This window comes from Cervus elaphus, chromosome 23 (genome assembly GCF_910594005.1).
Source record: "Cervus elaphus chromosome 23, mCerEla1.1, whole genome shotgun sequence".
In the NCBI taxonomy this organism is placed as follows: domain Eukaryota; kingdom Metazoa; phylum Chordata; class Mammalia; order Artiodactyla; family Cervidae; genus Cervus; species Cervus elaphus.
The window spans coordinates 17,891,674-17,917,802 of NC_057837.1; the positions used below are offsets into that span (position 1 = coordinate 17,891,674).

The window sequence follows — 26,129 nt, forward strand, 5'->3', positions numbered from 1 at the left end:
TTCCCAGATATATTTTTTAATGTAACAGCAAATAATTACTGTGCCCCCTACTTGGAATGAAGCTCCACACTTAAGCAGCAGTAAATAAAATAGCTCCTACAACCATGGTGTTTAATAGTCTAAGCAGAAAGAGATATTAAACACAGTACCAAAAAATCCCACATTCAACATTGAAAAACCATTTTGTTTGTTTTTTTTTAAAAACCATTTTCTAAATTGTTACTGTGTAGCATTTTGTGCTTCCAGAATCTCTTTCTTAGCAAAACCATTCAAATCAGTGTGTTTGAATATTTTTCTCAGTGTGTTTGAATACACCTCTTGATAAAACATCATCTGAGCCCTGTTCCCTAAAAATAACTTGTTACTTAACTGCTAAAATAAGGTTTGGGTAGTATTTGTGTGGTCCATTTAAATCAGATTAACACAGATTCCAGCTGCACACTGTTTGGCAGGATTAACAGCAGATTAAGATAAGACGAATGCAGAAGCCCACCTGTGATGCCGCCAGCATCTCCAGTTTGTGGAGTCTCTGGAGGACGTTCTGCATGTCCTCCTGCAGGCGCATGAGCACAAGCGCGATCTGCTCGTTCAGGCTGCCCCTGGAGCCTCTGTCCGAACCCCAGCGTTCCCCATCACCTCCACTTCCCACTTGCCGACCCTTGCTTCCTTCGCTCAAATGCTGCATCCTGTGCCCTATTTTAAGAGACCAAAATAAATTATTTTTTGGCTCAGTGGTAAAGAATCCACCTGCCAATGCAAGAGACGCAGGTTTGATCCCTGGGTCAAGAGGATCCCCTGGAGCAGGAAACAGCAACCCACTCCAGTATTCTTGCCTGGGAAATTCCATGGACAGAGGGGCCTGGTGGGCTACAGTCCATGGAATTGCAAAAGAGGGACATGACTTAGCACCTAAACAACAATCATTTTTATAAAAGTAGAAATGGTGGGGTTTGGGTTTTGGTGTGTATTTTTTTTTTTTTTTTCATTTTTTCTCTGTTTCTTTGAGATTTAAATTTCCAAAAATGGAAGCAATAAGAAAGTACACAAAATAAACTACTAAAATCAAAGAAGTTGACATAGGTGGAAACTTCTATTTACACTTACTGTTTTTTTTGCTAAGGTTTTATAATGTACCTAATAAACTAGTACACGACTCAATGTATATAATATATAAATAATACACATATTTGGGTAATTCTTAAGAATTATTTACTAGTATAGTAACAAGATTGAAAAATATGAAAGCTGTTTCTTTTAGAGTACTGAGAGCTACACCAAATAGCCATGTTTTCTTATTTGGTCACTGTAAGCCTCCCAAAGGTTTTTGTTTTTTTTTTTTTTCTCCCAAAGGTTTTTAAGTGATTTTTCTTATAAATTCCATCATACTTACAGACATATAGAAACCTCACTACTATTAACATGTGGTTATCTATCCATCCATTTTTTCCCTACACATTTATTTACAGAATTGGCATTACCCCTTATATGTGATTTTGTGTACTACTTTTTAAAAGATATTATGAACATTTGTGTGTTCATAACAAATTTTATTTTAAATAATAAAATTGTATTCCAGTTCCAATAACACTGAAATGGCTATGTGAATTCATTAGTAAGACCAAGAAGTAATTTACTCAATTGTTCTCCACTTTTGGATAGTTAAGATGACTCCAAATTTTTGCGATTACAAATAACATTGCAATGAATATTTTTGTATATAAATTCTTGTCCAAATTTCTGTTGATTCCTTTAGGTCAGACAAATTCAAAGAAGAATTTCTCGGTGAAAGGATAACAACTCTGTTGTGGTTTTTAATAAATGTTGCCAAGTTATTTTTAAGAAAGATTGAAACTTTTGTTTGTTTGTTTGTTTGTTTGTTTTTTGGCTGGGCTGCATTGGGAATCCTAGTTTCCTAATCAGGGATCAAACCCACGCCCCCTACACTGGGAATGCAGAGTCCTAACCACTGAACTGCCAGGGAAGTCCAAAAGAGTTTTGTATTGCAGTGTGTAAAAGGTACTACCATGTTACCTTACCCTTGCAGAAATGGGATATCACAAGTTTTACATGTTTGCTAATATAATGTGTAAGTTTTAAACATTATTATAGGGAAATTCCCTGGCAGTCCAAGGGTTAAGACTCCATGCTTCCACTGCAGGGGGCAGGGATTCAATTCCTGATCAGGAAATAAGGTCCTGTATGCTGCATGGCACGGCCAAAAGGCAAAAATTTAAAAAAAGGTGACAGGACACACATTTGGCTACCTTAAAGAAGTGTATAAAAGATATGGAAATAGACATGTTTTCCCCCATATCTTCAAAGAATACAGTGCTATGCCCTGTAGAGTCAAAGGAGAGAACCAAACATAAAGGAAAATGGTCAGATGTTCTGAGGATAACTCTCAACACTCCCTTTGCCAAAGGACAGTCCTGGTGCCTCTCCTATCGAGAACCTCCCCATTTCATTAATTCCCTTATAACGGCAGTGAGAACAAAACATAAGTACCACATACCTCTCCCTCTCCTAATGTTAGAGAATTCCTCACTTTCTCCAGCCCGTTTCTCGCGGTGCGGGGCGCCACTGTTACTCCCGCCGTCCTCTCCCCCGCGCTTTACTTCACCTTTGCCTTCAACTGCTGCTACCTGCATGTCCCCAGTGCTGCCGTCCCCAGGAAGTACTTGAACATCTTCAGGAAAGCCAGAACTTTCCAACGGTTGACTGGGATTACCACCCAAGTAATAGGAAAATGGTCCGTTGTTTGATATAAAGCCGTCTAAAGACTACAAATGGAAAACAGTCACACATCACCAAGTTCTTATGACAAGTGAAGAATTACTGGCTTTATAAAGTGTTTTTTTTTTAATGTTATCATAGAAAATATTATTTTTCTAAAAAATGTCAACTCATTTTCTGCCTCCCATCTGCAGGGAAGAAATGGGATGGAGATGATTCATCTATGAGCAAAGAACTGAGATACTTGGCAATGAATTGTTCTCATGAGTCATTCATCCAAGAAACATTTAAATACCTACAGTTAATGTGTTCAAAAAGCACTGTCACAACATTGTAAATCAATTACACCGCAATAAAGTTAAAAATAATGAATTAACGAATTTTAAAATAAAAAATAAAATAAATTGAAAAGAAATTTAGAAGGAACTGTGTTAGAATAGGGGTGGGGAAAGACCGGGAGGGGAGGGGGAATATATAAACAACAAGCATAAATAGAACTGTCAAAACCACCTTAGCTGTTACCAGGAAAAGTTGTCAAAAAGGAAAAATAAAATTCATGTACTTTAATGGTTTTTCCAAAGTTCGCTTTCAATACCAAATCTTTTTTTTTTAATCAAGTTATTTATTTTTTTTCCATTTATTTTTATTAGTTGGAGGCCAATTACTTTACAATATTGTAGTGGCTTTCGCCATACATTGACATGAATCAGCCATGGATTTACATGTGTTCCCCATCCCAATCGCCCTCCCACCTCCCTCCCCACCCCATCCCTCTGGGTCTTCCCAGTGCACCAGCCCGGAGCACTTGTCTCATTAATCCAACCTAGGCTGGTGATCTGTTTCACCCTTGATAATATACATGTTTCAATGCTGTTCTCTCTAAACATCCCACCCTCGCCTTCTCCCACGGAGTCCAAAAGTCTGTTCGGTACATCTGTATCTCTTTTTCTGTTTTGCATATAGGGTTATCGTTACCATCTTTCTAAATTCCATATATATACATTAGTATACTGTATTGGTCTTTATCTTTCTAGCTTACTTCACTCTGTATAATGGTTTCATCCATCTCATTAGAACTGATTCAAATGAATTCTTTTTAATCAATACCAAATCTTAATTAACTGAAATTTTAAAAAGTATTTCCACTCAAAATTTCAGTCTAACGTATTAGTCAACGTGAAGAACAGATTTATTTAAGTTATTCAATCTTCTTGACCGTTAATGTCTCAGACATAAGGACTAGCATAAGGAATTCACCTTCTGCCTCCCATACCACCTCTCTCAGAATATTTATAAATGTAAATACATTATAAATTATAATATTTAAATATTTTGAATAGTCAGAAATTTTATATATTTTTTAACTCACAAAAGAACAAAATACAAATGTTTAAACATTTTACAGGTACGTTTTCAAAGTGGTGAAAAGCATACACATCTGCTATTAGCAGAAGTTATGCATGGAATTTGAATATATCACTTTGAAAACTTACCAATTAAAAAAATGTTATTTTTACCTCTTCTTGCCCAAATTGCTCCATGGAATCACAGTAAACTTCACTGTCTGAATCACTTGTCAAATGCTGAATTCCTGAAATATCTTCAACATGATCATCATTTACATCTAAATATAAACAAATGTCCAGGTAGAATAGTTATTCTCTAATTGAAGAAAAATGCATTTATTTCATTTTCAAAACTTATTGGCTCCATATTATTGTCATATTGGGATAGAGATATTAAAGTTGATTTACTTTAACTTACCAAAAATTTAAATTCAATCTAATTTTTATGTAAAAAGATTACAAAGTATTTTATCATGGAATTTTACAAAGATAATGTCCAGATCAAGCTTATGAAAAACCTAATAACACGTAAGAAAAAAACTGACTACCTGCTAGGGCCTTAAATCTGGGATGCAACCATGCATGTTTGGTTGTTATATTAAGAAAAGGTATTTCTTGGTTTCTTGAGTGAATTGCAGCAATGTCAGTAATTCACTGTATACATACTATATGCTCATCCCTAGAGCCCTAACTTAGAAAAAGACTGTAACTTACCTTGCTGACTTGAGAACAAAAGTGTCATATAATTAGAGCATGAGTTAAAAGAAACATCAGTAATAAAAGCAAAAATTTCCAAGATTTTATTTTAAAATGCCACATAAAAACACAATAAAAAATGTCTAAGAAAAATATAAAAGCCCTAGCCCTAATTCAGTCTTTCAAAGAGATAACCCTTATAATAGCAATAAACCCTAAGATGTTACTCATAAGAGGTTTTTTAAAATTCTCAGCTGCTCCTAAATATCTTAAAATTACTAAAAGAGTATTTTATACATAGGAAAGAAGCCGGAGAAACAAATTTTGATGGGGACAGTACCTTGGTGAACGCAGACAACAGTTTTTCCAGTCTGCTCCAAGTTTTCATCTACAGATTTTACTTCCTCAGTGCATCGGCCATTCAGGGAAGGACTGGCATGAATGCTGTTCTGTACGCCCTGCACAAAGCTGTCTTTATCATAGCCATTAGCGACAATGATTTCCAAATTCTTATGGTCTGCAGATTTCTTCATCATTTTCTTATCTTTCATGTGAAAAGGGAGAGATTCATAAAAGTTCACTGCAGGAAAACTTCTGTACACTATGTTCTAATATTGGGTAGTCATTTCTCCAGCCTAAGATAATCCTTTTGAAGGGCTTCCCACTTGGATCAGAGAGACAGGATGCTCCTTGAAAATGGGTTAATTACATGCTGAGAGCTCACCCAAACTGTGTTGGTTTCAAAACTGCTTCGGTTGCATGTGACTCTCCTCAAATCCCTTTCAAGAGTTACTCTCTCAAGGTCCTTTCACTCTCTCAGACATAGGCAAATTGCTTTGAGACGTGGTCAAACTAAGAGGTCTACATAGCCAATAAAAAGAGCCTTCAAAGAAGGTATTACTTGTCAGACTTTATTGGAAAGTGAAGGCAAAACTAAGCTGTATGGTTTGTTTTAGTGTCTTTCTGCCCCCTCCTTCCTAAAATCCCCCAAAGAATCAATGGTACTCTTACTCACAAGGCCCGCCCCCCAATGCAATACCCCATGATTCCAACATTCCCTGTTCATCAGAATCTCTGCCTGTATCCTATTCCCTGGAACCCATGCTGTTCTTGACACGATATTGAGGGTTGAATTGTCTCGTCTCCTTGGTAACAATATGCATATTTATAAATGGGATACATTTCTAATGCAGCATTTCAGGCACTGCCTTTACAGGAGTGGCCTCTCCTTGTCAGCCTTCAGGGAACATCAGCCCATCTCTGCTTAAGGCTGGCTGTCCCTGACCTCTGTAGTAGAGCATCTTGGTCCACAACAAACCTAGTTAGAGGTCACGAGTCCAGGCACTCCACGCGCCCTGATCACACACAATACCAAGTTAGTCCACACCTCTCTACAGCCTTTCATCTTAGTTAATGCAAAGTGATCAGCCCATCGCCCAAAGATTACCGCTATCACGTTGTTCTGGTCCTTTCGTGTCTTCTTGGGCCTCTTCTTCCTCAGATTCAGCTCCACTATCACTGCTTTCAGCTTTACCATTAACAGTTTTGGCATTTGGAGTAGAAGCTAGAACATTACCAAGATCTAAAATACAATATGACCATTTCAACTTTATGCTGTAACACACAATCATGTTATAATTTACAAATAATACCTTGTGTAATTCACAAATAACTAATAAAATAATCTTGAAGTAAAAAGTTAGAATGTTAATACATAATTAACAGTATTATTTTCTTCAACTATAAATATATGTACATTATTTCCTCCAGTTATCTGTTCACAACAAAATGGTAACACTATCTTAAATTCTTTCTAAACAAGGCATAGGATAAATTATTTTAACACTGATCAAAATGTAAAGGTAAGAAATGAATGATCTTTATACACAGTAAATGAAGAGACAGTTGTTACATATATTAGCATGCTGAAAACATAAACACCTTTGGCCCTAAAAGCACTCATGAATATTATGGTTGGACTGCATTAAAAAGTGTTTTATCCTTTTATTACCTTTAGGGCTTCAGGTGCATAAAATTACATTACTATGTCTTTACACAGTAAGTGTAAAGTTAATCTTCTTTGTTTTAAGCATGAGTTTAAAAAAAGAAAAAGCATTAGTTAATGCGATCAATCACTTAAAAGGAGCAAATTGTCCTATTACCCAAAGTCATACCTTGATAGTAAATACATCAAAGGTTCTCAAACATTTTCATGGATAGGAATCACCTGAGATCTAGTTAAAATGCAGGTTCTGAATTGATAAATCTGGGGTAATCTAAGATTCTGGATTTCCATAAAAATCCCATGTGATGCCAATGCTGATGGTTACTGGACCACATTCTGAGACACTGGGGATTATATTTCCATAATTCTGAGATATTGAAGGCATCCTAAGTGGCTCTTGGCCAAAAACAGTGGCCTTCCTCCACAAACATCTGGGCTTTATTTTCAATTATACAGGTCCATTCTGGATGCTTCCATGCATCTCAAATAACCTATTAAATCTCCATTCATCTTTAACAGTCAGGCTTATAGCCTTATTTAAATCTCCCTAATCAGTAGCAGTAACAAGTAAAACTTCAACTCTATAGTCAACATTGAGCTCTGTCCCCTCTCAGAGAATCATGATGATAGCACAGCTTTTGAATCTCCCTTACTCTTCCCCTGACAACCAGAAACAATAAATAAAAACTGACAATAAGTAAAATAAAGAAACACCCACCACTCACAGAGACCTTCAACAAAGAAAGCAACAGGGAACCACCTAACCCCTGTCATCAAATGGATGTTTGTTAGCGAAACACCAGACAGCAACAAAAGCAGCCCCGTACCACCTCTGTGATGAGAGCTGCAGAAAGCATGAAGAATTATTAATAAGAGCTACTCAACATCCAAAAATCAACATAGTACACCATAGTAGCCGACTAAAGGACAAAACCCACATGATTATCACAATGGATGCAGAAAAGGCACTTGACAAAACCCAACACTCAACAATACTGAAGAAATTGAGAATATAAGAGAAATTTCTCAGTATGATAAAGGGCATTTATGAAAACTTACAACTAGAATCATACTTTATGTTAAAAGACTGAATGCTTTGTTCCTAAAACAAGGAAGAAGACAAAGATGTACTGTAAGTTCTACCTGGGGCTATCAGGCAAGAAAAATAAATAAAAGGCATCCAGATTGGAAAGGAAGAAGTAAAATGACCTCTGTTTGCAAATGACATGCTCTTATACACAGAAAATGCTAAGTAATCTACCAAAAAAAATCTATAAGAAATAATAAATGGAAAAAAGAAAAGAAATAATAAATGGTTCAGTAAGGTTGTAAGATACAAGATCAATACACAAAAATCAATGTATTTCTACAAACTACCAATAAACAATCCAAAAATGAAATTAGAAGAGTCAATTTACAATAGCTGCAAAAAGAATAAAATAACTAGCCACACATTTGACAAAAGACAGTGTAAGGACTATACACTGCAAATGATAGTACATTGTTGAAAGAAATTAAAGAAGATTTAAAGAAATGGATTGGCAGGTAATATTTTTCAGCTGACAATACTCCCCAAACCGATCTATAATTCATTATAATCCCTAACAAAATCTCGGCTAGGCATTTTTATAAAAATTGACATGCTAATTCTGAAATGCATAGGGAATGCAGGGAATCAAGAACTGACAAAACAATTTTGAAAAAGAACTAAGTTGGAAAGCTCATATTTCCTGATTTCAAAACTTACTACGTATGTTCTGAAAAAGCCCATGTGACACAGATAATCTGTTCTACTTGGCCTGCTTTTAATAAGAACAAAAAGAACTACTTCTAATAAGATTCTTTGTTTAAAAAAAAAAAACATAAAAAATTCAAGATTACCAACTGTCTTCCAATTTGGCAGTATCTTACAAAAGTGGAAACACCCATCAAGCACTCATAACCTGTGATTTAGCAATTACATTTCTAATATAATTTATTACTTGTATAGCTCCACCTATGTAAAATTACATTTGTACATGGTTACTTTCAGCAGCAGGCTTTGAAAATCAGAAGAGGAAATAATCTAAATTCCTTTAGAGTATCACAGGTTAAATAAATTATGGTGTAGATCCACATCCCTCACAATCCTTGGATCTAGATATGGTTTGAAATCCAGAGTTTTCTAACTTTGCAAAGGTCATATACTGTATATAACGTGTATTATACAACACCTTTAATAGAATCTAAGGCAGCTCTCACTAAAAAATTTTAAAAAATAATATTTTTACAGCAAAACATAGTAATAGGCAAAATTAGAATAAAAACTTAAAATAGTCTCAAGACATTTCAGATCAAGGTTTGCTCCTCCTACACATATTAGGACACGTTTTTCTGCCAAATGGGTTACCAAAAAAGCTTTATCAAGCCTTTTGAAATTTTTAATTATAGCTAAGGGATTGTGGATCTGAGACCGCATTATGTGAAACTTCATTAGTTTTTTCAACATTTGCCTCTGGCTGTAGGCTGGACACAGCCAAAGCAGGTCCAGAATTATTCCCTTCTGCATCCTAGAAACACACTTCAGAGAAAGAAAACATTGATAGTCTTTTCTGACTTCTGACTTGAGTAAGTATGAAATATAAAGAAGGTGATTTGTTAATGTTTGACCCCTCGAGTAGACAAATCAGATACAGAGGGTGTGGTACTGAGTCATACACAGTAAAAATCACCGTCAGTTATGATGGCAGACACAATCTATAGGCCTTATGACAGGACAGGAAGATTACTGTTTCCATCAATTAGTAAAAGATGGAATGGGATGACAGGGTAAAAGAAAGTAAGGATGGCCAAGCTGATTTTTATTTAAAACATATATGACAGTCATTTAAAATGACTCTTACTGGCTCATTTTACTTGGCTTTCCAAAATAATTTGAAGAGCAAATGTTGACAGTTAATACCAGCAATTCTGCAGATTTTTCAGCTCCTGCTAGTACATAAAAGATAAGCCTTTCAATTCTTTACTGAGAACATCAAAACACAATTCTAAAAAAAAGAAGACAAGCGAGGTGAATTCACTGACCTCTTGTTTTAAACACTCTAAAACTCTAGCTACACTAAAGTTAGACCATACTATAAACATAATCACTTAAAATTAGCTAGCAAGTCATTTCAGCCATAGCACTGCTAATGCAATTCATAAAGCAAATGGAAAATATAAAATATGAATCATAAAAACAAAACCATGAATTCTGGTATACATTTGTATACAATTCTGTATACAAATAAACCACCTGTCATATTTTAATAACTCAGGGTTAAAAATTAGGGTTTTTAATATTTTGGAACTTGGTGCAATGTATTTGCTTAGAAAAAAAACTCTTGAGTGAAAAGCTTGTTAAGTTATATAAATTTGTGCAGAATTCTTCTGACATATAAATTTTGAACAAAATTTTCACATGGATTTCATTTATTCCTACCTTCTAAGCATTTAGAGATTTTCTCCAGTCGGACTGGCATGTGAAAGTGAAAAAAAAATTAGACATATAAATGTTAATACACACATAATATATCAATTGCTCAATGAAAAACTAGGTAAAAGAGTCCAACCTGAGGTTAAATCAGAACTTCTGCCACTTTTCTTGTCTTCTACAATTTCATAAAATGGACCAATGACATGTAGCAATTCTTCAACTTTTTCAGTCATCGGCATAGTTTCGAGAATCTGTAATGAAATGAAACAAATCTTGTGAAAACCAACTATTAATATGATCTACACTGTAACCAAATAATATATTTATAATTTACTTACTGATGAACTTTGAGAAGTTCCTTTACAGACTCCTCAAAGTATCTATGTTAACTACATATTAATGTATATACACTACCCTAGAAAAATTTCAGGCTAAGATTTAAAAGCGTTCTCATTTTGAAAACTACTTTACATAAGCTTTGTGTAAAATTTACATGATAACCTATATATTGTGCATTAAACACTAAAGGCACTAATGTAAAATAAAATAGAAAACTGCGGGACTACAGTAAAATTCTTGTGTTTGGTATTTAAAAAGGTACTTAAGGAAGGTAGGACATGGTAACCACTTTCAGACATCTTCATGACTATGGGCCAATTTAGAATTATCAGAGTTAAAAGGCAAGGCAAATTAAATGAAAAAGCATTCAAATGAACAGTCATCAGGTGGTGACTGGCAAATTATTTCTATATGTGGAATTTTTTAAATTTATTTTTAATTGGAGGATAGTTGCTTTAAAATATTCTGTTGGTTTCTGCCACACATCAACATGAATCAGCCATAGATATACATATGTCCCCTCTCTCTTAAATCTCCCTCCCACCTCCTACCTATATATGGAATATTTTACAGATATTAAAAAGTCTAAGATTAGTTCTGTGTGTGCTGATTGGGAAAATATCTATAATATCTTTTTTACAGGCAGACAGCTAGTTGCTGCACAGTATGTTCAATATGATACCACTATTGGTTTTCTTTCCATTTTTAAATAACAGAATATATATATATGTACATATATATATATATGTCTTTTCTGTATCAATCTGCAAAATATAATTAAAAGTAATTACCACTAAAGAATTAAAATGGAGGGAATGAGGAAAGATTATAACAATATTTAAGGTAAAAAAAAAAAAAGAATGGTATCAAACCAAAGCTGTAGATTATCTTTCTCTCTGCTTTTGAAAGGCTCCTTTGTTGTGCTACTGATACAGTTAACAACCAGAAGAACTAAGCTCTGACCTCTGTTACAGATAAACAAAGTCCACCAAATAAAACTGTGAAAACGTAACAAAATGCACAACTCTGAGCAGTGTAGAAGAGATTAAACCGAAGCAAATCAGTCTGAATCTACCAAATAAAGAATATTACTAAGAGATTAATACTGTCGAAGGACCTGGCAAAAACAATTCCTTTTTACAGATTTTCTCATAAAGAAATGTTATTTTACATTATCAGACAGATCTAGATTTCACAACTTCTAATCTATCACAACATACAAATATGGTCCTTTATAAAAAGGCATTAAGATCATCTTTAAAATGACAATTTAAAATGATTTCTTCATTAAATTGCTTCTGGAAGAGCTAATTAATAAAGAATGCCCTCCTTACTAGTTACCAGACAAACTAAAAGCATCCTTATCTTATTCTCCTTATGAAGAATTTTCGCATTCACAGAAAAAAGCTTGTTAGTGAGAAATCTACTGATAGGAACATCTCAATTTATGAGTCAACACTTATACGAGAACACTGTTGGACAGTTTTATTACCTATTTCTTATTAAAAGTTTCAAAGCAGAAATGTTTTAAAGACAGTCCAGGTAAGTCCCAGACTTCTGAGAAAGGAAAATCAGTATTTTAAAAGGTTCCTATTCATATACTTTCTGCAGAAGTCAACTATAGAGAAAAATAGGAAAGATGAAAAAAAAACAAAATACCATGTCACCACGATGTGATCTACCTTCAAGAAAAAACTGCACCTTAAGATGAACTTTGATATAAAGCCCTGATAAAGTCAATAATCTAGATTCTGTATTCTAATGTAATACAATCTCCTTGTTCCTTAAAACAAAGCAGTTAGGCTGATATAAAAATTAAGGTGGCCCTGAAAAGTTTTGTTTTCTATTATGAATTATTGTCCTTACCTTTTTCATTTCTTCAACATAAGCAATCATGGCTTCCTCTTTGGTCATATCACCCAGAGAACTCCATGCATCCCTAGAAATGAAGATATCCAAATAAAAACAGAAAGACACCTAATTTCAATTGCTTAGAATGCAATTTACAGTTACTGCTATAGGGTCATTAATTTAAAATAGGCTTTACTTAAAGCTACTAATATAAACATTACCATGTTTCCAAAGGATCTCTTTAAATGCACCAAACTTGAAGAAAAATATCACTGAGTAAAATGGCAAATTGAGTAGTATCTAAAACTAAGAAGTATAAAAATATATATATATAATAGATTACAGAGGCCACATTATACAGACTACAGGCCACAGACACTACACACTGTTCATGACTATTTGCTAAAAACTCTTTAAAGTCTTTATCATTATAAAGAACACTGACAAAAATGAACATTTTAGAAAATTTTACAAGCATTGTCACAGTCATGTTTCAAATGAACAGAAGTTTTGGTTAATTTAAATAAGAGTCTAACTTAGACACTTGAAAAATGGAAAAGTTTTCTTACTTCTAAAAAAACTGAAAATGTGAGGGACAAGAAAAATTTAAAGTGATGATGAGAAGAGCCTTTTGAAATTTTTGCCTAAAATGAAAACCTCTCTTCTTAGAGATATTTTCCAGAAGCAGTTTAACTCCAACAAAGGTCAATTCTGAGGAAAATCATTAATAAATATTCTTCAAACAGTTTAAATACCATATTGCTGTTACCTTTAAGCTAGTATCTTAGGACTTTTCAAAAAGATCTTAGAGGAAAGTACAGGACTAAGAAATCATCAAAGGAGTTTAAGGACTTTCAGTGCAGGGTGAACTTAGCCATCGAAACACATGGCTCTTAAAGACTTACTCTGCCAGTTAGCATACTCTGTTCCTGACTTATATGATGTATGGTCATGATATTTTGTTTAAGAACATTAAATGTTGGTCAGTTGGAAACATGGCAGAGGTATTTTGTGATTCTGTTAAATATATTAAAAATCAAATTTCAAGTACAGTGGGACAGAAGTGATAGCTGAGATAAAAAGTAAGCCAGAACCTGAGTCATGCTCCTAGTTACTTATTATCTCAAAGGCTCGAAGCAAACCATGTCACCTGACAAGCCAAGTCAGTCTTTTTCTTGGCAGGTAAAAGAAGCAGGAGAGTTTGGTTTTTTTAAATGCAGTTTGCGAGACATTCTTGGCATAATAAAAATAAAAAATAAAAACTTCCATAAAAAAAAAAAAAAAACTTCCATAAAGGAACAGACTAACTGAAAATGCTTTTTTATCTTTGATACACCCACCTCTTGTGGTTTTATTGTTTTTCTCTCTTCCCCAAGACCTTCCCATTTGTGTGAAATTGTGTTAGAGCACATGGAGGATAAAAATGGATCCAATACTTGGAATACTTTATGCACAGAATAATACATAACCACATAAATAACAGTCATATGATAATTATGTTATTAAAAATTCTTTCATAGCTTTCTTCATAAAATTACCATTTGTATCTTCCAACAGGATCCCAGAAGCCAGGCTTTGACAGTTTACAAGGTCCTTCAGTTGCCTGCTTATAGAAGCTATAGAACTTGAGCATCATTTCATTTGTTGGCTGGAATGAACCTGTTGGAAACATACATTAAGTAAGATCACTTGGAGAATACAATTGATCATTTAATGCAATAAATTAGCTAAGCTATACTAATAATGATTTTTTAATACTTCATCAATAGTTCAAACTATTCCTATTTTACAGAAACAAAAGTATGGCTCAGTTTCTTCATTCCTTTGATTTAAAAATAAAATTCCCTGGCTGTCCAGGAGTTAGAATCCACCTTGCAATTCAGGGGACACAGGTTTGACCCCCAGTTGGGGAACTCAGATCCCACATGCCACACAGCGTGGGCCAAATCAAAAAACTGTGAGATTTTACACTTTCATAACAATGCCTCACAATTCAATAAAGAATAAATGAATAAATATGCTGTAAGTGTAATCCTGGTAAATGTCACTTAAAAAACCAAAATATAGAATAACTGTATCATGCAACTGTAATAAGGTATTTTTATCCAAAAATTGTGACAAATCACACTGACTAGAATAAATGAAAAAGTCAAAAATATATACTCTGCTAACTCAAATTGCAACAGCAAGAAATTCAACTTCTTTTGATTTCCGATTTCTCAATGGATTACAAAGTTGGGCTACAGCCAACCAGTGTGTACTGTGGTAGAAAAAGAATTAATCCAATATGAAATACGTATCTTATTTCCTACCTCCATAGTTTTTAGACACATCAGTTTTTTAAGGATCAGTCTTCATACATGTTTCTAGCATATCAGTACACTTTTTTATATTTAAAAATTTCAAATTGTTTAATGCTATAAGTTGCAATACTCTTTAACAACAAAGAAAAACTGGAATATAAATGTTTTATAATAACAAGCTAAATAATTTTGATACATATATATGACAGGATTATTTATAACTAGTGCCCTTAAAAATTTTGCTGTCTTTTGTGTAATATGGAATTACATTGATGCCATATTATAAGTGGAAAGGTTGTAGACAATTTTATTGTCTTATTCCATCTTCAAAAAATAAATATATATGCAAATGTATTAGTTGTACATATATGTAAGAGCCAGCTTGTATTCATGAATGTGTGATCTAGATATATACATATCAAATTATTCTCACTGATTATCTCTGGGACTTAGAAACGGGGAATGAGGCAACTTTCACTTGCACTATTTTTATATTACAAAGTATGTGTTATTTTGTAATAAAATTCAAAATACAGAAAATAAAGACAGGTAGAAATCATTTAAAAATTTACTGTAGAAAAATATAAAAAATAGCATGAAAAATGTTTCATGATCTACTATGAAATGAGAACAAAACAGCAATTTAAAAACAGCATAACCAGCACAATCCATTTCTGCAAAATAAATACTTACATACTTAAAAAGCAGAGTAGAAGGAAACACATCAAAATGTTAAAAGAGGATATAGCTAGATCATAGGCATATAGATTACTTCTAGTTTCTTTTTTGCTTGTTTTTATTTTTTAAAAATTTACATTTAGTGTATATTACTTTTATTCCAAAATTTATAACAAAAATTAAAACTGTAAAAATATTTTTAAAACTTCATAGATTGCATAATAATCTGATAACATGAAGTTATCGAAAGCTAAGAATTCATACACATTGTGAAAATTACAACACAGACAAGCTGAGAGCTGATGGTTCAGGTTTTTGGTTTTTTTTTTTCAATTAGCAATAATCGCGCCTCGGATAAACCTCATTGGCTACGATACTGCCACTGCGCAAAGCTAATGGTTCAGGTTTAGTGAAGAAATAAAGTGAAGTTGCTCAGTCGTGTCCGACCCTTTGCGACAGCATGGACTTTAGCCCACCAGGCTCCTCCATCCATGGGATTCTCCAGGCAAGAATACTGGAGTGGGTTGCCATTTCTTTCTCCAGGTTCAGGTTTGGCCAGGAATAAATAATTAATTCCAAAATCACAATAATAACTAAGTACACACTATATGCTCATTTTCAGTGATACAGTCTTTACATAGCAGAGGGGGATAAATGGAGAAACTATAGTTTAAAATGGTTACCTATTTCACTAACACAAACCCAAATTTAAAACATCAAAAGCTTCATCTCATAATATCTTTAGTAAGTCAATCAACTGAGATTTAAAAGTTTATTAGTTAAGGTGAATAACATATATATTAGGTTACAACAAAAAATAATAACATATACTGAATGTATCCTGTGTATAAGACGTGGATAAAGTATAATCTCTGTCCTCAAGGTGCTCATGCATAATATATTTGATATAAATGTGTTTAAAATACTATATAGGAAAACAAATTTCTAAAGGCCAAGAGCATACCAAACAAGATGCTACAGGATTCTTCATAACTTTACACCATAATAAAGATGATGCAACAAGAAACAAAAAACTCTAAGATTATTTGCAAAATAATCCTGGACAGATGACACAACTTAAAAGCTTTACTTTAAAAATAATTAATGACTCACTATAACAATAGTTCTGCTTCAATTATTATCAATTTCAATTCAGGGAATAATATTACAGTACTGAACTTTGCCTAACCCTGTTGCCATTTGGCAGAGGTTCTTGACTCTAACCCTGCTGCCACTTGGCCAGAGGTTCTTGACTTTGCGATATCTTCTTAAACGTTATATAATACAAACTATATTTACACTTACATGGACTTCTTAATAAGCAATATATGATCCTAGTAAAGATAGCAAACTATCACCAAGTCTATCCTATCAGTTCTCAAGAAGTATAAAAACATGTGTTTTAGAAATAAAGATGAAGGTGCCATTTAAACAAAACTCTTAGCATCATGCCTTCCTATAAACTCTCTCAATCAGATGTTTTGAAAATCAATACCTAAGTTCCTATGTTATTTCTTTACATTTTGTTCATTCACTCTTCTCTTTCAGTCCCTCATGTGTCCTCCGATTTGATGTTTGAAGATTACGAAACAAAAGTTATTTTATGTATAGTTGTTTTCAAAACCTTTTTTATACACACTTAATGAATGTTTGCTAATAGTACTGAACTTAGCCCAATGAATTACTTAACCCAATGATCATGAAAATAGTGACCATGACATTAAATACTGTAGTAATATATTAGTGTTGTATTCAGTTAGTTTTACACTCTGGCACAATGACCGCACTTAAAAGCATCATTTTAAAAATACAAGTTTATTGTGAAAGATAATTCATATAATGCAGAAAGATTAAGTGAAAAGTCAAAGTCCCCTTCTTCAAGCCTTTCCACAGGAAAAAAAAATATTTGAATAATGGCCTTAAACTTCCCAACATTTGTCAAAGGACATAAAATCACAAGTTCAAAAAGCTCTGCAAAATCTTGAACAGCATAAACATGGAAGAAAACCACACCAAGACAGGTCATAATCAAACCACATAGAGAAAAATCTTGACAAAGGTCAGAAAAATGACAGGCCAAATATCAAACAACTCCAATGACTTTTCACCTAAGTGACAAGACTCCAAATGAGTGTAAAAGAGAGAACACTAGTACAAAACAGTGTTTTTTAAAGCAGCAAATATTTATGCACTTTTTAAATAAGAGAAATCGTTTTACACGCGAATACAGTGGTTCTTTCCTTTCTTTTCTTTCATATGAAAAGTTTTCAGAAAGTAGACTTTATGAGTAAGTGACCCCAGGCATCTCCATCCTAGATTTTATTTTACCATACCCAAATCCGCAGTCATTAAGTGACGAGATTTTTCAACAATACAAACTACTTAAGATCTGTTTCAGGCTTGAAAGATCAGCAGGCAGTTAATTCACATCCGATACCTCCCTTCAACTGCATGCAGAAATCAAGGAAGAAAATAAGTAGGTTAAATAAGCAAGACCAGAAGCAGAAAGAAGGTTCAAGGAGGTGGGATTCAGAAAACTGGGACCTCGGGCCTCTGCAGGAGGCTTCTTCAGCGGGGCCCAAGTGCACGTACCATTTTTCGGCAAACTCTGGATCACCTTCACCGCCGCCTCAAACCGGGTTTCGTGCACGGATCTCGTGTCCGCCATCTCCAGCCGCCAGCGCCGGCCCCGGTCCCAAGGTCTGTCGCCTGGAATCAGGCAGCAGCAGCAGCACCAGCTTTCCCAGGAGCCTGCATGAAACTGAAACATGGAGCGCAGCCGCGGATCAACATTCCCGAAGGGAGGAGGACTCCAAAGCGCAGCTGGCCAGCTCCCCCTGGCCCTGCCCTCTCCAGGCCTCACCGTCCGAGAGGGCCCGGCTCCTTCCTCCTCCCCGGGGTGTGACCTACGCTGGGGAGGCCGGGCCACCCGGACGGAAAAACAACTCACCGAGAGGAAGAGCATCTCTAGCAGAAGGCGGAGGGGCCCAGGGCACCGGTGGTCGCGGTGCAGCCGTCCCACCCACAGGACCCTGGCGGAGCAGCCACACCCCCCATCCCGGCGAGGTCCGTCTGTCCCTCCGCGACCTCCAGGCAGCCCCGCCCCAGAGCTTTGGGGGTGGGGGGACCCACCCTCTGCCGCCCCCGCGCAGCAAACTCCACCCACCCGCCCGGCCGCTGCGGCTGTGACGCACGCTGTCTGTCCCTCCCCAGAGGAGTTGGACCCGAGAAGGCAGAAAATGAGAGCAGGGAAAGTGGATCGCCGGAGGGCCTGGGATCGCTGTTTAAACAGGCCTGAGCGAAGTGTCCTTGCCAGCGCGGCCGCCGCGGGGGTGCAGCGCGCGCGGTGGGGGGTTGAGGGGGTGTGCTGCGGAGCCAAAAAAAAAAAAATGACTGTGGTCCCCAGCGTCTTAGGTTAAGATTTGGAGAAATGTGATGGGGCTTAAGCAAAGTGCTTTGGATCCGAGAGGCTTGGTGCGAACCTTAAGTTCTGCCATTTAAAGTTCTGTGACCGACCTAGGGGCAAGTCACTTCGCCTCTCCCGGTGGCAATCTTCCTAACACCAGTAGAGAAAAGGATTTAGGGATGCTGGGTGGAGGTGCTTAGCAGTGCTTGGCTCGCAGGCCTTCGACAGCTTTAGCCGCCCCGACACAAGGACGTCCGAGCAACAACCAAAGGAGAGGGGAGGTCGCCCGCTACTTAGACGGGGCGGGGGGAGGAACACCTTCCCCGGCATCACCCCCCGCCCCCCCCCGACTTCGAGCCCCAAGGAGCCAGGCACGGTACCGCTTCAGCCCGCGCTAACGGGAGACAGGGCGTGGGGCAGGGGTGAACGAAGACCCAGTACAGGCGCGACAGCCCTAGAAAGGGGTAGACCCCGGGCCTTCGCCTTCCTAGCGCTTCGAACCGCATCGTCAGGCACCTAGGAAGCGGCCCCAGGCCCACCGTGGGGGCGCTGCTTTAGGTTCTAGGGGGTGGAGTCCTGCGGCCCAGAAACCCCAAAGTCGCCAAGGTCCCTTTGTCAGTTCGGGATGGGTTAGGAGGGTGACTATCCAAATCGACTCTCCCCCTGGAGTCGCAGTGCCAGCCTTTACCTTGATTCTGCGGGGGCAAGGCCTGTCCGTTAAGTCCCCGATGCCCGCCCCTCGTCGTCCCCCCGCCCACCCTCGCGGGCTTGTGGGAAATGTAGTCCCCTCTCCCGGCGCTTCCGGACACCTCCCTCCCACGGCGGGAGTTCCTCCCACCTGTTCGGGTTCGGTTTCTAGTTCCCGCAGACGCCGGAGCCGTTGGGCCGGAAATCCCGCCTTCCTGTGCTCCTTCCAGAAACACCACATCCGCTTCCAGCCGAAGGGAATTGACCCTCTGTAGTGTCTTAAAAATCCCGGTGGGACTGGACTTGATTCGGAGAACTGGGGTCTCATTGCTTGCTCCTGATGTTTACTAATCGAAGGCGGGAGCAGAAGGTGGTGGCAGAGGGTGAGATGGTTGGATGGCATTGCCGACTGGATGGACATGAGTCTGAGCAAGCTCCGGGAGTTGGTGATGGACAGGGAGGCCTGGCGTGCTGCAGTCCATGGGGTCGCAAAGAGTCGGACACGACTGAGCGACTGAACTGAACTGATGTTTAGTAAACGTTGAGGTCGTTGCTGTTACGTTACGGTCTAGGTAGTGAGGCTTACTGAGTGTCTGATAATACCTGCCAAGCGTGTAACATATTCCAGAAACGCTGTAGAGTGTTAACCAATGAGGAAATTGAAACATATTAAAGGATTTGTCCAAGAACAAGTAGCAGTGAGTACAGGAGTCTGTAGGAAAGGCTTCCCAGGCGGCTTGGTGGTAAAGAATCGGCCTGTCAGTGCAGGAGACAAGGATTCGATCCCTGGGTGGGGAAGATCCCCTAGAGAAGGAAATAACAACTAACTCCAGTATTCCTGCCTGGGAAATCCCATGGAGAGAGGAGCCTGGCGGACTACAGTCCATGAGGTCGCAAAAGAGTCGGACACCACTTAATGACTAAAGGGCAACAGGAGCGAAGCCAGGAGTCAGTCAATCATAAAAACTCTTGCTTTATGTCTTGAACTTTTTCTAGGACACTAAAGTGTAAGAGGCTAACAATTTTTCCAACTTATTCAAACAAGGAAGATTTTATGTGTTTAATATCTACTGCTTCCTCTTTGCTTGCTCTTTTATTTTATAGCCCTTCCACTTTCAGTCAGTTGTGCATTCTTGTAAAAGGACATAGGTATTTATTTCACATCTAAGACTTCATTTTGGCAACTGTTCATTAAGGTTTCTATAATAGGATGTAAGATTTATGTAATAAGTTGGTCATTAGGTAATGATGAGTAAGAATTTTTCTGCCAGTGACTCCTCTTGTATATCCATTTGCTGGTACTATGGATTTCCAATCATGGAGAATAGCATAGAGAAAAGAAATTGAGGTTATTCAGTTAAAGGTGTTTAAAAAATAGCTCGTTTATGTATCTGTTCTGGTTTAGATGTGGTACTTCCTACCGAAATATAGTGATGAGTGTGATAAATCAGTTCCTAAAGCGCCTTTCAGTTATATATCCACCCATGTGTGCTTAGTCAATTCAGTCATGTTGAACTCTGCAACCCTATGGACTGTAGCCAGCCAGGCTCCTCTGTCGGTGGGATACTCCAGGCAAGTATACTTGAGTGGGTTGCCATGCCCTCCTTCAGGGGCTCTTACCAACCCAGGGATCAAACCAGTGGTGTGTCTCCTGCATTGCAGGTGGATTCTTTACCACTGAGCCACTGTGGAAGCCCTATATAATCCTGTAATTCTACCTAAAATGTATTTCATGGAACACTAATGCCTTTCAGAACTTTCAGTATAGTGACTAATATGAAGCATTCTTTTTTTGAGATATATTGACATACAACAGTCTATTAGTTCCAGGTGTACAATATAATGGTTTGAGCTTTGGATACATTATAAAATGATCACTGCAGTAAATAAAGCATTTTTGATCGTGTCTGTCTACAGATATTTAATTAATAATTAAGACTGGGCCCACTTCTTATACATGACCATAAGCAAGGTAAAATAGTACATTTAAGGGTTTGAAGAAACATAAAGGAGTAAATATTAAAATAAGTTAAAAAGGATTCTTCTAGATGCTCCTGCCTTTACAATTATAGGGAAGCCCCTGGGGGCTCAGATGGTAAAGAATCAACCTGCAATGCAAGAGACCCAGGTTCGATTGCTAGGTCAGAAAGACCCCCCCCCCCCGCCCCCGCCCCGAAGAAGAGAATGGCAGCGCACTCCAGTGTTCTTCCCTGGAGAATTCCATGGATAGAGAAGCATGCAGGCTACAGTCCATGGGGTCACCAAAAGTTGGCTAACACTTAACTTGCAAATATTTTAAAAGTCCTTACTGTCATGTCATGTAATTGACACTGATGTTACAGAGCATTTTTAAGCTACTCAGTCTAGTGTGGTAAACAGATATGTCAATTATACTCAGTAAAACTGAAAGAAAAAAAAACCTGAAACAGTACACTGTATATGATCAGCAGCAAGCTTGTTCATATAATGGGACCATAGATATGAGGGAAGGGAGTCACAGCACTGGATGAAAGGTGAAAGCGATGATTGAGGCCAACTTGAAGGTCACATCTGCCGTGCAAAGGAGTTTGTACTTTGTTTTGAACCCACAAAAACCATTTTTGTATCAGCTACAGTTTGATTCCACAGCTTCCCTGGTGGCTCAGACGGTGAAGAATCCACCTGCAATGCAGGGGACCTGGGTTCAATCCCTGGGTTGGGAAGGTCCCCTGGAGAAGGGAACAGCTACCCACTCCAGTATTCTTGCCTGGAGAATTCCACGGACAGAGGAGCCTGATAGGCTACAGTCCATGAGGTTGCAGAGTCAGACATGACTGAGCGACTTTCACAGTTTGATTGCAAAAGCAAAACTACTAAGATTGATACAGTATAAGAGATTAATTGTGGGGATTAGAGTTTCCATGACTGTGGGAGGCCTCTGGAACACTTCACCTCTGTTACTGGACCTGATGCTAAAATGGTTCTAGATCAGCATATCTTTATAGTCAGGAACTGATGTGAAAGACAAGAACAAACTGAAACCCCGCTAAGCACAATCTGGAACCAATGAGGACAAATTGAATCCAACATGACCTCTTACTGCTTCTAAACTCAGTGACATGCACAACCTTCAGAACAAAATGGTACCAGTCTCCGTGGAGATGAACTCACCCCTGACCTAAGACTCAGAGCAGTTGTGTGTCAGCTGCTACTCCAGCCTGGTGTCTTTCAGAGCTGCTTCACTTCTACCTGCCAAACATCACATAAGTTCATCTGGGAGAGACAGTTCTAGCCTCTCTAAGAGTAATGGCCCAAAACAAATTCACCACAATTATTATTATTCTTTGAGTGGCCAGTTTCTACTCCAGAAATATATAGAAAGATAAACATTAAAAACTTTAACATAAATCAAAAGAGAAAATGAAAAGACAAAAATCCGATCTTGGCTGTTATTCGGAAATACTATCTTATGGACTGCATGTTTGTGTACCCCAACTTCACATGTTGAAGCCCTAACCCCTAGTGTGACTGAATCTGGGGAGAGGACCTATGATAAAGGTTAAATGAGGTCATGGGGTGGACCCCTAATCCAATAGGCTAGTGCCATTATAAGAAGAGGAGGAGACAGCAGCTCTCTTTCTCTCCCATAAGCTAGCATCTTGATCTTGGGCTTTTGCAAGAACCAAAAGAAATAAATTTATTTTGTTTAAGCTGCCCAGTCTATGGTATTTGTTTATTACGGCAGACTAAGTTGCAAAGAGCTGGACACGACTGAGCGACTGAACTGAACTGAACTGAAGTGAACAAAGGCACCACGACTACTTGTGAAAGACAGCCAAAGAGGAAGAAGAAATGAGGCATAAATATGAGACAAAATTATTTTTGGATAATAGAATTGTCGATCTAGAAAAGTTATATTGAATAGGCTAAAATGCTATTAAAATTGAGTTTAGGAAGATGAACAATTTGGGACAAATATACAAAATCTATAGCTTTCTAATGTTGAAATGCAAAAATTAAGCCCAGATAGAGACTTAAATATAAAAAGCAAAACTACAGATTCTTAGAGGATAAGGCAGACCTAGCTAATACAACAAGAAAGAAAAGTATGAATGAGATACAATGATCAGGAAAGAAAAAGTAAATATTTCATTATTTGCAGATGAGATGTTTGTCCACATGGAAAATCTAGGGCAATTATTACAATGAAGAAAGTGTCCAGCAAGCTTGTTGAACATAAAGTCAATCAATAATGATCCCTTAAACCAACAATAATCAATTAGAAAGTGTAATAGAAAAATACTGACAATAGCAATAAAATTCAAAATACTCTGAACAAAGAAAAATATGTAATACCTTTATGGAGAAAAATTATAAAATTTATCAATGGGCATGAAAGACCTGAATAAATTGACACATGATGGTTCTACTCAAAGCTACAAAGATGAAAACTCTTCTCAAATTAATGCGTAGATACAATGTAAAGTCAGTTATAATCCTCATAGGACTCTGTGGCACTTTATAACCCAACTCTTAAAAACCCTACAAGAAAGTCTAGAACAGGCAAGATGATTCCAGAAAGAACACAATGGAAGGTTATATTAATCAGAGTGGGCTATCTGCTACAATCAACTCCCGCAGTATCTCAGAGGCCTAACACAATGAAGTTTATCTCTCTGGTAGGTTGGACTCTGCTCCATTTAGTCATCCAGGAAGGTAGGATTATCAGCCTCCATCATCCCAAAGACCTCTGAGTCCTCCGCAGGATCTGCGGCCTCAAGCCAGAAGAAGACACTCAGAAAGAAGACACAGTCTCAGGGGAGATTTTTAGGCGCCAGCTCTAGAAATGGTGAATATCACCTTACCGCTCTGAAAGTGGCAAATATGGTCCCACTTCACACAATACTAAAAATTTTTAGTCTACTTAAATGTCTACCTAAAAGAAAACTGGGCTTACTGAACAAAGAGCCATCTATACCACAAAATATTGGCACTGCCAAATAGCATGCTTAAGAATAATTGATAATTAATGAGTGTGATATTGACTGAGGAAAGCTAGTTTAATAGGACAGAATAGAGAAGCCAGAGATAGACAGGAATTAAAAATTAGTGGAGAAAGAATGAACTATTAAGTAGCAATGAAACAATCCCACATGGAAAACAAAAATATTAAGATCCTTACTTCAGAAACACACATAATAAATTCCACACAGATTAAGGTTCTAATGTATAAAATGTATCTTTAAAGTCCTTAGAAGAGAAATAAAACAGCTGCTGTGTCTCACAACCCCAGAGGGTACCATTCATGTTGTGATTAATTGATGTTAGCTGATGCCCCCTAAAGTCATGCAGCACAGTGGTCTTGCTTATGATTAAGTGTTAAGGAAAAGTTTACATAACAAACCCTCAAAATAGAATTGTAAAAAGAAAATATGGGGACTTTCCTGGTGGTCCAATGGTTAAGACTCCATGCTCCCAATGCAAAGGGTGCAAGTTCGATCACTGGTCAGGGCACTAGGATCCCACATGCTGGGTGGAACAGCCAAAAATAAATAACTTTTTTAAAAAAAGAAAATATCGATACTTATCTTAGGCTTGTATTAACTACCTACCATACACTGAGTGACTTAAACGGCAGACATTTATTTCTCACAATTATGAAAGCTGAGAAATCCAAGATCAGCATACCAGCAGCCTAGGGGTCTTGGTGAGAGCCCCTTTTCCTTGGCTTGCAGGTGGCTACTCTTGCTGTCCTTTCCTCAATGTGATGCACGCTCATAGAGAAGTCTCTTTCCCGTCATCTTCTTATAAGGACACTAATCCCATCATGAGAGTCCCAAGTTCATGAACTAATCTAAACCTAATTACATTTCAAAGTCCACACCTCCAGAGCCATCACTTTGAGAGATTAGAGTTTCAGGTTTCAGCAATGAAAAAACAATGGAGCATATTCGACTCTGAAGCCTAAGAATTTAATGTGAAGTGGAAAAAAATCAATTTGAAGAATATATAAAATACAAAAACAGAATTGTGAATTATTTATACAAGCTTAATATGTAAAATTAGTTTTCAATAGAAAGATAAACACAAAATTCATGCTACTGATTGACGGGTGGAGGGACTGGATATGGTGCACCAAAGGTCTACATTCTTATCTGAACATTTTATTTCCCTTTACAAAGCAAATACTAATATGAAAAGTGTAATAATATATAGTTTTACAGAATTTTACCCAGTTGCCCCACATTGCTTATTGAATAATTCATCTCTTTCCACTTTCTATTTTAAATAACCCCCTTTAAAATACTAGTTCCCACAACTCAGCAGCAGCAAAAGGAAACAGATTTTAAAAGAGACAAAGGAGTTGAAGAGACATTTATCCAAAGCAGACATGCAAGTGGCCAATGAGCACTTGAACCGATGTTCAACATCACTAATCAATAAGGGAATGCAAATCAAGATCACAATGAGATACCCCTTGACATCTATTAGAATGGCTATTATCAAAAAACAGAAGATAGCAATTTTGGGAGGATGTTGAGAAGTTGGAACCATTGTGCATTGCTGATAGAAATGCAAAATAGTGCACCAGCTCTGGAAAACAGTATGGCAGTTCCTCAAGAAATTAAATATAAAATTGTCAGGACTTCTC

General features: G+C 37.2%; 1 protein-coding gene and 1 non-coding gene across 6 annotated transcripts in view; both read right to left on the reverse strand.

Annotated features, from left to right (window-relative positions):
- Positions 1-19,619, reverse strand: part of ACBD5 (acyl-CoA binding domain containing 5) — a 30,946-nt gene extending 11,327 nt beyond the window's left edge. For 2 of the 5 annotated variants that reach the window (XM_043883729.1, XM_043883727.1), the window contains exons 1-11: positions 19,500-19,619; positions 17,998-18,166; positions 13,963-14,083; positions 12,440-12,512; positions 10,371-10,485; positions 10,241-10,273; positions 6,223-6,357; positions 5,116-5,319; positions 4,251-4,357; positions 2,513-2,780; positions 494-693 (exon numbers count right to left, since the gene is read on the reverse strand). In XM_043883729.1, the coding sequence (XP_043739664.1) occupies positions 494-693; positions 2,513-2,780; positions 4,251-4,357; positions 5,116-5,319; positions 6,223-6,357; positions 10,241-10,273; positions 10,371-10,485; positions 12,440-12,512; positions 13,963-14,083; positions 17,998-18,073 (1,332 nt within the window). In that variant the 5' untranslated portion in view covers positions 18,074-18,166; positions 19,500-19,619. Of the gene's footprint in view, positions 1-493; positions 694-2,512; positions 2,781-4,250; positions 4,358-5,115; positions 5,320-6,222; positions 6,358-10,240; positions 10,274-10,370; positions 10,486-12,439; positions 12,513-13,962; positions 14,084-17,997; positions 18,167-18,355; positions 18,530-19,499 lie in introns of those variants that run through there. The other 3 variants (XM_043883730.1, XM_043883728.1, XM_043883731.1) reach the window with 3 other exon arrangements.
- On the reverse strand, positions 15,661-15,799 carry LOC122682356. The gene has a single exon (XR_006337363.1). It is a non-coding gene; the product is annotated as a U4 spliceosomal RNA (small nuclear RNA).
- Positions 19,620-26,129: the final 6,510 nt, after the last annotated feature.